The sequence below is a fragment of the Ailuropoda melanoleuca genome, chromosome 18 (assembly GCF_002007445.2).
Source record: "Ailuropoda melanoleuca isolate Jingjing chromosome 18, ASM200744v2, whole genome shotgun sequence".
Taxonomy (NCBI): Eukaryota; Metazoa; Chordata; class Mammalia; order Carnivora; family Ursidae; genus Ailuropoda; species Ailuropoda melanoleuca.
Window position 1 is genome coordinate 34,098,630 of NC_048235.1, and position 13,031 is coordinate 34,111,660.

Below are 13,031 nucleotides of genomic sequence, written 5' to 3' on the forward strand. Positions count from 1 at the left end.
AAAAGTAATGAATAATACAACACCTACCCTGAAGGAGTTCACAGTCTTAAGAGACAAGCAGGTAAACAAATAAATATATCTTGAGTGTCATAACAGAGACAGGAGCCACATACATTGATAGTTACAAAAGAGGGAGTTATCAAATGTCCAGGTATACCCCCCAGAAATTCTCATTCAGTAGGTCTTTGGCGGGATTCAGGAATCTGCATTTTAAACAAGCACTCCAGATGATTTAAAGGCAGATAGTATGGGACCTACACTTTCAGCAACACTGCTTTAAGCAGTATAAATTTTAGGTTCCCAAGAAGGCTCACTAGGTAGGTAGGTTCAGAAAAAGAGAATATTTTATGGTATATTGCTTTAAAAAAATCCCACTCAATTTTCACTGGCTATTGTTTGCAGTTGTATATCAGATCTTTTACCAGGAAAAAAACAAAACAAAACAAAACCTTAAAAGGCAAAATCTGAAACAAATTATCCTTTTCAATTCTCTAGTGGAGGGAGCAGCAAACTTTTTCTGTAAAGGGCCAGGTAACTATTTCAGGCTCTGTGGGCTGTAAGGTTTCTGTCACAAATAATCAGGTCTCCCATTGTAGCAAAAAAAGCAGCCAGAGACAGTAGGTAAAGCGGTGAGTGTGGCTGTGTCCCAACAAAACTGTTTACAGAAGCAGGCAGTGGGGTACATTTGGTCTCTGGTGCTAGGAAGTTTCCTGACTCCATGCTCTAATACAAAAGATAATGCTAATTGCCAGTAAGTTGCCTAAAGAGCAAAAGCAGGAGTCTAAGGTCATAAAACAACTGGATTTCATATCCAAAGTAAGAAAAATTGCGAGGCATCCATTTTGAATTCCCATTTCTTTCCAAAATAAACCATATCTCAGTATTCAAAATGGATGTGTTGAGTGCCTATCAAGGCATTAGGTATAAGGATATATAGTTTTTGGAGGCAGGAGTCCTCAATCCCTGGTGGACAGCTAGGCATCTCAAGTTGAGAACACTCCACAGTTGTCTTGGATGCTCTGACTATAAAATAACAGCAGAACTTCAGGCTGTGACGGTGATTCTCAAACTTCAGTGAATGGAAGAATATGCTAAGTAGATTCTTTATTTTCACTTTTTAAAAAAATCTATTTGAGAGAGAGAGAAAGAGAGCACAAGCAGGGGGAGCAGCAAGCAGGAAGCCCCCGACAAGGCATTCAATCCCAGGACCCTAGGATCATGACATGAGCCGAAGGCAGAGCTTAACCAAATGAGCCACCCAGGCGCCCCGCTAAGTACATTCTTTAAGATGTAGATTTTTAGATCCAACAGCCAGAGATTCTGATTAACTAGAAGAGTTTAATCAGAGGGGTCATGAATCTGCATTTTAATCTAGAATATACAGGCTGCTGCTATGAGGCAAGGTGCTTAAATCAAGAAACAGAAGAACTGAGCTATAATTTTGGCTATGCCACCAACTTTGTTTATAAAATAAGAATGTTGGAACTAGAAGAAACCTTAGTGATTAATAGCGTGATGTTTTCCTCCAACCCAAAGTTGGTGATTTTTGTTAAGTCCATAAATCATTCATGAAAATGCATTGTATTACTTTATAGCCACAACTGAATAGTTTCTGCCCTCAGTTTTGATAATCTTAGAGTGTTTTTACTTTGAGGAAAATGATTTATACTTCCCTTATGATCTTTCTGTCTTCCTGCAATGAGGGCTGTTTTGGAGGCTGATAACATGAGAACTTCAGTTTAAGCTGCGCGGCAAACTGGCTCTCCTCTAGCTCTTGGGAGGTTTCCATCAAGCCAAGGCTTCCTGTTGGCTAGGGTTGTCAGACTGAGCTGTAGGGGCCAAAGGCAGGTGGCCCTATGATAGGCCACGTTGGCATATTGATTACTTAAGGGGCGGCGCCTGGGTGACTCGGTTAAGCGTCTGCCTTCGGCTCAGGTCATGATCCCAGGGTCCTGGGATCGAGCCCACCATCCGGCTCCCTGCTCAGCAGCGTTTAGACCTCTCTCTGCCCCTCTGCCTGCTTGTGCTCTCTCTCTCAAATAAATAAATAATCTTTAAAAGTTACTTAAGAGACAGGCTGTGCAAGGACACTCTGACCTTCCTCTGTCCCCTGAAAGCAGGAAATAAGTCTCCTATGTGAAAGGTACCCTCCCTACACCAGGAGGTAAAAGAGACATCCTTATCGCCCAGAGATGGGAAATTTACAGCCAAGGAGGCTGTGTAAACAACCCTTGTCACTTTTTACTGACTACCACAGCCCAAATTCTGTTTAGAATTCCTAATTGAACCTCCCAAAGTTAAGTTTTCTTTGTCCTGTCAGTTCCTCACAAATTTGTCTGTCTAAAAAGTGTAAATACTGCCTGCCTTGGTCACTTCTTGAAGTCTCAATTTCATTATTGGGCCTCCATGCACCCATAATAAAACTTTGGTGTTTTTCTCCTGTTAATCTGTCCCATGTAAGTTTAATTCTTAGTCCAGCTGGAAGACCTTGAGGGTAGAGGAAAAATTTTTCCTTCCCTTCAGAGCCAGTGTAAATGTAGCAAACACAAATGTAAAATATAACACTTTTAGAAAAAAATAGGAGAAAATCTTCAGGAACTGGGGTTAAATAAACCAGAAGTTCTTAGAGACTTGACACCAAAAGTCCACTCCTTAAAAGGAAAAAATGATAAATAGGATTGCTTCAAAATTAAAAACTTTTGCTCTGGGAAAGACTGTTAGGATGAACGGACAAGCTGCAGGCCAGGATAAAATATATGCAAACCACACATCCGACAAGGGACTTGTCTCTAAAAAAGAATTCTCAAAATTCAGCAATGAGGATGATAGAGCCTAAGTTTGGTTTCAATACCATTTTTCAATAACAGGAACCACGGCTTCTTGGAGAAATAATTCATTCTAAAACTAGAACAGAAAATATATAAGATGAGCCTGGAAATTCTTCTAGTGCCAGAAAGTAAGGGAAGGGGGTGGGGGGAAAAAGCCACACACAATGATGGGGTATGTCAAAAGGACACAACTGAGAGAGCTCCCATAGCCAAAGCAAGAGAACCTGAGCAACAAAATAAGGTAGTATTAGATCATAACACAAAGTATAAAATAAATATCTATGAATCCATACTGATATAAATTGATTAAACAAACAAATGGGAGAACAGACGAATATCCCTTGCAGGGAAATTCCAAATACTTTACGTAGATAAACACTCTCGAGGAGGTGGAGGATAACTCCCTACTCCTTAAGTGTGGAGCTGTGTATAAGGACTTCCTTCCAAAGAGTACAGTAGGAAAAAGGGGAAAAGAAAGTAATTTTATGGTGGAGAAACCTAACAAACACTACCTCAGCCAGGTGATTAAGGTTAACATCAACAGTGTAAGTTATTTGATACATGAGATGGACACTTACCTCTGTGGTCTTCCTCCCAAAAACCCACAGCCCCAGTGTATAGGAGAAAAACACCAGACAAATCCCAGCTGAGGGGCAGTCTACAAAATATCTGACCAGCACTCCTCAAGACGGTCATGGTCATCAAAAACAAGGAAAGTCTGAGAAACTGTCACAGCAAATGGGCTCGTAAGAAGATATGATTACTAAATGTAATGTGGTATTCTGAATGGGATCCTGGAAGAGGAAAAGGTTGTTAGGTAAAAACTAAGGAAATCTGAAGAAAGTATGCATTTTAGCTAATGAGAATCTATCCTTATTGGTCCATTAATTGTGTCAAATGTACAATACTAATTTAAAGTGTTAATAGAATGCAGAATATAAAGGAACTCTGTAGCATTGTAAGTCTTCTGTAAATCTAAACTACTCTAAAATAAGCAGCTTATTAAAATAAATCCCCCTAAAATGAGCAAAAGACACAAGACATTTCACAGGAGAGAATACACGGGTGGCAAATAAGCACGTGCAGAGATGTTCAACATCATTAACTACTAAGGAAATGCAAATTCAACCACAATGAGGTATCACTACACATCTATCGGAACGCCTAAAATAAAAAAATAGTGACACCATCAAATACTGGCAAGGATGCAGAGAAATTCATCCATGCTGGTGGGAATGTAAAATAGTGCAGCCACTCTAGAAAAGTTTGGTAATTTCCTACAAACTTAAGCATGCAACTACACTATGGCCCAGAGCTGCATTCCTGGGCATTTTCCCCAAAGAAATGAAAACCATGTCCACACAAAAACCTGTACATGAATGTACATAGCAGCTTTATTCATAACAGCCCCAAATCGGAAACGACTCAGATGTCTTCAATAGGTGAGTGGTTAAACTGTGGTATCTCCGTATCACAGACTACTACTTAGCAATAAAAAAGAACTACTGATATAGGAAACAACTGGAATGGCTCTCCAGAGAATTATCCTGAGTAAAACAAAGCCAGTCTCTAATGGTTACAGTACTGTACAAGTCTACTTATATAACATTCTCAAAATGGCAAAATCAGAAATGGAAAACAGGTTAGTGATTGCCACAGGTTTAGTATGGTGGGAAAGGAGAAGTAGGTGTGCCTATGAAAGGTCAATAGTAAGAATAAATGTGGTGGTGGAATTGTTCTGTTTCTTGACTGCATCAGTGTCAATACGCTCGTTGTGACACTGCAGTTAAGTTTTGCAAAATATTACCATTGCAAGAAACCGGGTAAAGAGTACATGAAAGCTGTGCATTATTTCTTAAAATTGCATGTGAATCTACAAGTATCTCAAAAACTTCAAAAAATACAGTACCTCCAATAAATCTGAATTTCAGGAAAATAGTCATTTTTAGTATTAGTATGTCCCATACAATATTTGGAACATAATCATTTTTTAAAAATGATTTGTTACTTATCTGAAATCCAAATGTAACTAGGAGTCCTATAATTTATTAGACAATACTACTCTTAACATTAGCCTATGAAGACAAAGTATATATTGCAAAATCAAAAGACATTTAAGGGTTGGCAAACAAAATATGCCCTGGGGGCGCCTGGGTGGCACAGCGGTTAAGCATCTGCCTTCGGCTCAGGGCGTGATCCCGGAGTTATGGGATCGAGCCCCACATCAGGCTCTTCCCGCTATGAGCCTGCTTCTTCCTCTCCCACTCCCCCTGCTTGTGTTCCCTCTCTCGCTGGCTGTCTCCATCTCTATCGAATAAATAAATAAAATATTAAAAAAAAAAAAAAGAAAAAGAAAGAAAAAAAGAAAATATGCCCTGATCCCTGAAACCCCTAAATCCTCACTCTCAGAGGAGTGAGAGTGAGTTTCACTCCTGGTGAGAAAAGCCACATGGGAGTATAAAACCTCCCATTTACACACAGGATGAAAATTATTCAGACAATCCTCCCTTCCTAATTTCAGATTTAAAAGAGCCATTCCCTTCTAACAAATATGAAAAAATAAAAACGATATAGTGAGGAAGCATTTTCTAGAAACAATCTTGGGTCTCCACTAGAAAACACAACCAAGAACTAACAGACATTTGAGAAAATCTCTCTAACAAGATAAAGATGGAGATCAAAACAGAAAGGAAAAAAGCAATTATGGAGGAATCCATTATTCAGTAAAAAGGAAACACTGAGAAATTATCATTAATAGTCCTCAGAGATAGAAGATACTACAACCAAAAACAAAAGCAGAATTCCATAAAGGAACACAAAAAAATTCTTAAAATTTAAAAATAAATAGTAGAAATCTAAAATTCAATGAAGATTTAGAAGGTAAAGTGAGTAAACCTCCTGCAAAGTACAGCAGAAAGGCAAAAAGTAAAAAAGAAAAGTGATCAAAGAACCAGTCTGGGGGCACCTGGGTGGCTCACTGCCTTAAGCATCCGACTCTTGATTTCAGCTCAGGTCTTGATCTCAGGATCATGAGACTGAGCCCCGTGTTGGGCTCTGCACTGGGCATGAACCCTGCTTAAGATTTTCTCTCTCCCTCTGTCCCCCCCACCCCACACACTCTCCCTCTCTCTTAAAAAAAAAAAAAAAAAAGAACCAGTCTAAGAGGTCTACAACAGAAACAGCAGGAATTCTATAAAGAGTTAACAGATGAGGGTGATGGAGGGGGGAAAATTAAAACACAAAATCAAGACAATGTCATAAGACTTAGGATATGAGTTTCCAGAATGAAATGTGCCCAGTAAAATGCACAAAAATAGACCCACACCAAAGCTACACTGTTAGGAAATTTCAGAACACAAGGGACAAAAATATCATACAAGCCTCCAAAGAAAAGGGTTTTATACAAAGGATCATGAAAATACATTTTCAAATATGTAAGATGTAAAAAAAAACTATTTCTCCTGCACCCTTTTGCAGGAAGTTACTGGAAAACATGCTCTTCCAAACTGAGGGAATAAATTAAGAGAAAGACATAAACTACAGAAAACAGGAAACCAGCAGGAGAAGCAAAAAGAATCCCCAGGATAAGTAGAAGATCCCAGAATGATAATACACAATCAGAACATACCAGTTCTCCAGTCAGAAGGCTCCAGGGTAGACTTCTTCAGGAGTTTGAAATTACTAAACTATCTGTCTGAACATCTTAAAAGAAGATTTACACATGATAGAGGGCTTGAGGTCAAATTAGCTATATGAGCAAACGCAGTAAATAAATGATTAACTGCAGGGAAAAGAAGGAGTTGTTCAGGAAAGGAAAAGTAATCATGGTTTACAACACGACTCAGCTCTAGTTAGCATTTACATGGTCATAATAATGTACAACAAAATCATCCTATAACTAGGGGGGATTTTGAGTTTGGGGGATGAGGACTGAGATGTGTGTATGGTTAAGAGCAGAAAGATAAACCCAACCTTCAGCCTCTATAATAGAAAATTAGTAGAAATGACCTAAAATTGATAAAAGCAATACAATTGTGTCATTAAAAAAATATGGAAAGGTGCCTGGCTGGCTCAGTCGGTGGAGTGCGCAACTCTTGATCTTGGGGTTGTAAGTTCAAGCCCCATAATGGGTGTACAGATTACTTAAAAAAAATAAATAAAAATTTAAAATATGGAGATAACACCTAAGGGAGCTAGAAAAAGAACAAACAAAACCCAAAAGCAGCAGAAGGAGGGAAATAATAAAGATTAGAGCAGAAATAAATGATACAGCAACTAAAAAAACAACAGAACAACAACAAAAATATGGAGAGAATTTGTTAAGATTCAAAATACAAAAGTGCATGCTTTTGCAGAAGAAAACAAGGGACTGGGAGCAGGAGCATGGTCGCTGTCACAGAATTGACGCTTTACCCTTTTAACTTCCACAGAATTGAGTCTTTAAGCTTATAATTTTCTTAAAAAGAAAAAAAAAAAGATGAAAAAGAAAAATTCCACTCATCAACTATCCATCTCCCCAAAATCTTTTTTGTAAATGCAATTTAATCTATAGTCTTCAACTTTATTTTAAATCTACCTACCTTTAACGGTATTACATTGACGACTAAAGAACTGTTTTCAAAACCCTATTTTTGAAAGCATTTAGAAGAATTCCATACCAACAATGTAGAGACAAGCATAACCCGCCATCCAGATACTTCATGAGGGCATATTTGTCTAAACATTTATATTGGCATTTATATGTGAAACAATGATGGCTTATTATAAAGAAGACATAGCTGTATTTAACATGCCAGGTCTAACTATATTCAAGATTTTGACAAAAACTATCCCCAAAGTAATACAAATTTAGAGACTTTTAGAAAGTCCAGATGTGAAACTCCAAGAAAATTTTGAATTCAATCTGGAGTCCATACTAGGTCAAATATTGAACCAAACCCACAAACGATAGATACTATTTTCCTTCTTAAGTTCATTATATTTTCTGAAGCAGGTTACCAAAACTTTCCTTTCTTTGATATTGGTATATGGAATCATCTTAACATGGTTTACATCTTTAAGTTCTAAGTTTGTACTGATCCTGAATATCTTATTAAAAATATAAATCCAAATGTGATAACCCTTTCTTACAGAAGAATTCCAATTAGTACACGTAGAAGAAATGAAAGAAACAGAAAATCACCATTAGAACACCACAGTAGTAACTGACACAAGCAAGATCTGGCAGTGGACACGAAAATGAATGGGCAATAGTTTAACCAGAAACATTTGCATAGTCTCAAAGTATCTCCAGCAAATATTTAGTCACTACAAAGAAAAACGTAGGAATTTTACAGTAGAGAATCCTAGCAGACACTACCCTAGATAGCGATTAAGGTTAACAACAACAGAAACACATTATGACATCAGGTGCCATGATACACTGTCACAGACTGGGAGGACACTATGGAGACATGACAACTAAATGCAAGGTAGAATCCTGCAGGGGATCTTGGAACAGTAAAAGGACATCCGTGAAAAGACCAAGAAAATCTCTACTTTTTAAACTCTCTACTTCAGTTAACAGTATTGTATCAAGGCTAATTTATTAATTTGACAATTGTTCTATGGTTATATAAGATGTTAACATAAGGGGAAGTTCAGAGAAGAGTATAGAAACTACTAATTTTACAAGTCTTTGGGAGGTCCAAAATTATCTCAAAATTCAAAAAAACTGCTAAATGGTGATTAACATAATATAATAAAATAAAATTTAAAAAAAAACAAACTAAAAACCATACACATATAGGTGCGTTTGTGTGTGTGTGTAAAAACTGAGACTTCACGGAAATTGATATTTTGGGCCCTCGGTTAAATAACAGTGTTCTCTCCTGAATTAGTCACTGAGTCACTGTCTCACCGGGTTTCCTTTAAGTTGGCTTTAACGTTCTCCCCCTTCTAAATTTTTAGTTTCAAGTACAATTTCCTAATTTTTCATAGAAAGCCTTTTTTTAACATTCCTGTATTAGGCCAAAAACAAAAATCCTAGAATAAAATTGTCACCATATTATCTCATAAAGTCACACATCCCACCCATAAGACCCAGCCAATATTTTTACTCCATTTCTTCTCATCATATATATTTGTCTGGTTTTGTTTAAAAGGAGAGGAGATGGGGGCACCTAGGTGGCTCAGTCGGTTGGGTGGCCAACCCTTGATTTCAGCTCAGGTCTTGATCTCAGGGTTGGGAGTTCAAGCCCCACACTGGACTTCCATGGCATGGAGCCTACTTAACCAAAAAAAAAAAAAAAAAAAAGGGAGAGGAGATGGCTGATAGATTTATTATCACTAATAGACTAGTCTATTATCACTAGACTAATGAGTCTAGAAAAAACAGTAATCACTTGGATATCTTATTAAGAAAGAGCTGTTTTTCCAATAACAGATACTGTATACTAGAACTCACTTCGATAGAAAAAGTAAGTCATTTACCTAAGTCTCTTCCACACCACAGCATAGAGCTACCCGAGCAGGCCCAGCTAAGACCCTTTCAATATCCCTTTCTCAAATCTGGCTCTGTAATGACCGTTATTAATGGTAATAAACATCTTTTTTATAAAACAATTTATCCTAGGGAAATAAAGGTAAACATCAAATCTACCTTTAAAAGAAGAAAACTTCCCACTCTAGCTATGGCTGATTCATTCCCTGAGCATGAATCCTTTATTACCCTCATTGTTTTCAACTATAAACTGAGCTGAAGTCTGCTCATAGGGATCTTCACGGTCAAACTAATTATTTTAGATAGAGAAACGCATTTCCAAATGGTCACATTTATTACTTTTGCAGTTATTTATTCTCATTGTGGCTTTAATTTTTCATCTGTATCTATCGTAATGCTCTACATGGAAGCAGCAGCAGTGAAAAGATAATTAGGGGGTGGGGGAAGGAAATTTCAAGGTGGATCTTTATCCAAAACCAATAAAAAAGCAAAAGAGAAAATGGACACAAACATTTCATTCCTGTGCCCTTGCCATCTCCCAATTCGCCTTCCACTATTAACATGAAAAGTAGAAGTGGTAAAACTCTACCCTAATAATCTATACAAAAAAAGAGACAATTTAGCTCAAGAACTCACTACACACTGCAATATGTTCAAGTGGTGAAAAGATATAAATTCATTCAGAACTGCCAATACTATCTGGCTGTCAATATAGTCTCTTGAATAATTATATTAAACATATTACTACAAAACGTACCAAGAAGTAGAGAATTATACTATATTTGTGAACTGCAAATAACAAAACAAAACAGAGGTCCAAGAAGGCTAAAGTCCAAGCTGTACTTTACACATGAAGTGTATGCTGAAAGCAGTCACAATGTACAAAAATGTGACAAGTAATCCAGATGGTTAAAAAAACAGAGCCTGTTTGCCCCAGATTATATCCAGTCTCATCTGGTAGATTTTTGATAAGCCTGTTACATAAAGCGTGTTTCCCTCCTGCAGATAAGAAGCAGCTTGTAGATATCCACAAATTTCTTAAGGAGTGAGTCTACGTGGCAATAACGGTAACTCCACAGTTTCCTATTACATTCATTGGTCTGAAAACTGAAAACAACTCATAACTAAAATGTTCTTTCAAGTCCTTTACCAGTTTTTCAAGTTTTAATCAAAGGAAAGTTGGAATGTATTGCTTCTCGTCACCAACAAGCATTTCAAAAAGAGGGTTAATTAACCAAACTCAAGAGTTCTTTGGTCAAGTTAGTAACAGGCTTCCCCTTTGTTCTAAGTCCTTCATAAGCCTTTTTTTTCCAGTTTTTCCAGTATGGCCTGGATTTTACAAACAGCCTCTTTCCTGGCCTGCCGGACAGAGTCCTGGCCCCCAGTTTCAACTGAATCCAGTTCCAAAAGTCCCTTGGTTAGCATTTCTTCCAGGAGCCAGTATGCTTTGTCTGTCTTTTTCCCTACGAACTCTTCTACCTCGTGCTCCAGACACTGGACCTTCTCCAGCACATGCATAATTTTTTTAATACTTGGGGGAGGACCTTCATCTGAAGATAAACACTCTTCAGGAAGATTATCACTTTGATCTTGATTGCTGGGGTGTTCGTTGCTGGCATTACCATACAGCTGAGGTCCAGCGCTATACTGGACTTGGGAATCCAAAAGATCTGAATTATCATTGTTCATTGTTCCCGAGGACTCGTACTGATGCACAGTGCAAGGAAAGTTGTGCCGGTTCAGGCCTTGATCTGATTGGCTATAGGGGTATGAGGAATCCTTGGAGTGAGAGAGCAAAGAGGGGAAAAGAGCTGTTTTAATGGGAATCCATCAACAACAGATTTGTTAGCCCACATCTTTCACCTGACCATGAAGGTACATGAAAAGATTCCCCACTAATAAAACTGGACCTCCCTCCTTAATCATTTGAGAAAAACACAACCCTAAAAAGATAAAAGGAGTGCTCTGTCAAGTAAATGGCAGAGAATTCCTGAGAATAATGGCTGGAATCTACCCTGAAGTGCTCATGATCATGAACACCTCATAATCTACCCTTCCCACCTCACAATCCACAATGACTTAATAAATAGGAATTAGATGGTTTTTCCCTTAAAGAGTTAAAACCTTAAGACAGGTCTTAAAAAGGAACCTAGCCACAGGCAAATGATGTTCAAGTCTATGGTTTATACAATTTCACATTGGTATCATCTTCTGTCTACAGATTGAGGTAATAAAATACATCTTTTACTTTGTTTAACATTCAGATAGTACAACAAAGAGTAAATGAGCATTTTTCTGTCTTTTACAAAAAAGATGTGAACCTGAAACTGCTCTAAAAAATGAAGTTTATTAAAAGAAAAAAAGAAACTGGGCTATGTAAAGCTATAGGTAGTAATCACCAATTTTTTGTGATTAGTCCCCATTTAATCCACACCAATGCAGAAAATGTCCATCGTGTGCTCTCTCAATTACCCAAACACCCAAAGAACGTTTAGAAGGTCTCCTACCTTGGGCTGATGGGGTGGTGGTGAGGGAGGTGACTGAGGAGAGCTGCTGCTAGGCCATGGTGAAGTACTCTCACTCATGTAGAGACTCCCAGGTGGTGCTGAGGGGGCAGCTGAAGGCCAGGGGTAACGAGTTCCCATTCCATAAGCACCGGGAGAAGCCCATGAGTCCTCCTGTGGTCGTACAGTTGGTCCTGGTTGTGGAACACTACGATTACCATCCCCATAAGGATAATGGGGCAGGGTCATTCCAGGGTTCTAGATTGAGAGGAAGGAAATATGCTGGTCACTGCTAAAAAAAACTTAACAAAGTAATGAAAATACTCTAAACAGACTGAGATGCTTCCTCTCTGCTTAACAGAGTATACTTTAGCTGCTACTGAGCTAAGCTGGAGCATCTCCAGTCAGCTGTAGTGATTTCTCTAAACCAAAAAAAAAAGCTTGGTTCCAAAGATACAAGGGGCAAATTTAGTGACAATCAAACTCAGAAGGAGTTACGGCTGGCTAAAGCACAGCATAAGTCTGTCCCATGATATTATAAATAAGTGGACCCACATGCTATTAGGAAGCACAAAGATGTATTAGAACTCCCCTTGAAGTGGACCATAAACATGGTATCACTAATAGAATTTTTTTTAAAGTAGGCTCCACACCCAGTGTGGAACCCAACGCAGGGCTTGAACTTACGACCAAGAGGCGGACGCTTAACTGACTGAGCCACCCAGGCACCCCTCACTCACAGAATATTAAAAAATAAAAACCCAACAGAAAACTGCTCACCTGTGAAGCAGGATATCCTGGAACCTGTCCCCTAAGAGGGGCTGCTTCAGTCTGGCAGTCCTGCTGAGGATACAGCCAACGACAGACTGGGGCTGGGCTGTTGCCAGGTGAACGGTAAGTGCTTGGAACCTCTGGGGAGTAATTGGTCTGAGTATATCCAGGTGCGTAATAAGTCCCAGAGTATGAGGCAGTATTTGCCGCAGGACCGGTGTGGTACGGTGAGCCATATACTCCATTTGTGTAAGAATTCAAACTCTGTAAAAAAGCAAAGTTGAAAGAAAAAAAAGATGACTGAATAGAAGAACTGAAATGCCCTGACTTAATATACAACTTTGAAAAATTTGGGAAGGAAAAAGATCAGTAACTAATGAAACTATGAACTCCCAGGTGCCTGGGTGGCTCAGTCGGTTATGCGTCTGCCTTCAACTCAGGTTACAA

General features: G+C 38.5%; 1 protein-coding gene across 2 annotated transcripts in view; it reads right to left on the bottom strand.

The window, feature by feature from the left end:
- Nucleotides 1-10,075: 10,075 nt before the first annotated feature.
- Nucleotides 10,076-13,031, bottom strand: part of BAG4 (BAG cochaperone 4) — a 28,969-nt gene continuing 26,013 nt past the window's right edge. For both annotated transcript variants that reach the window (XM_034647721.1, XM_002917232.4), the window contains 3 exons: nt 12,594-12,848; nt 11,817-12,071; nt 10,076-11,088 (listed from right to left, as the gene is read on the bottom strand). In XM_034647721.1, the coding sequence (XP_034503612.1) occupies nt 10,603-11,088; nt 11,817-12,071; nt 12,594-12,848 (996 nt within the window). In that variant the 3' untranslated portion in view covers nt 10,076-10,602. The remainder of the gene's footprint in view (nt 11,089-11,816; nt 12,072-12,593; nt 12,849-13,031) is intronic.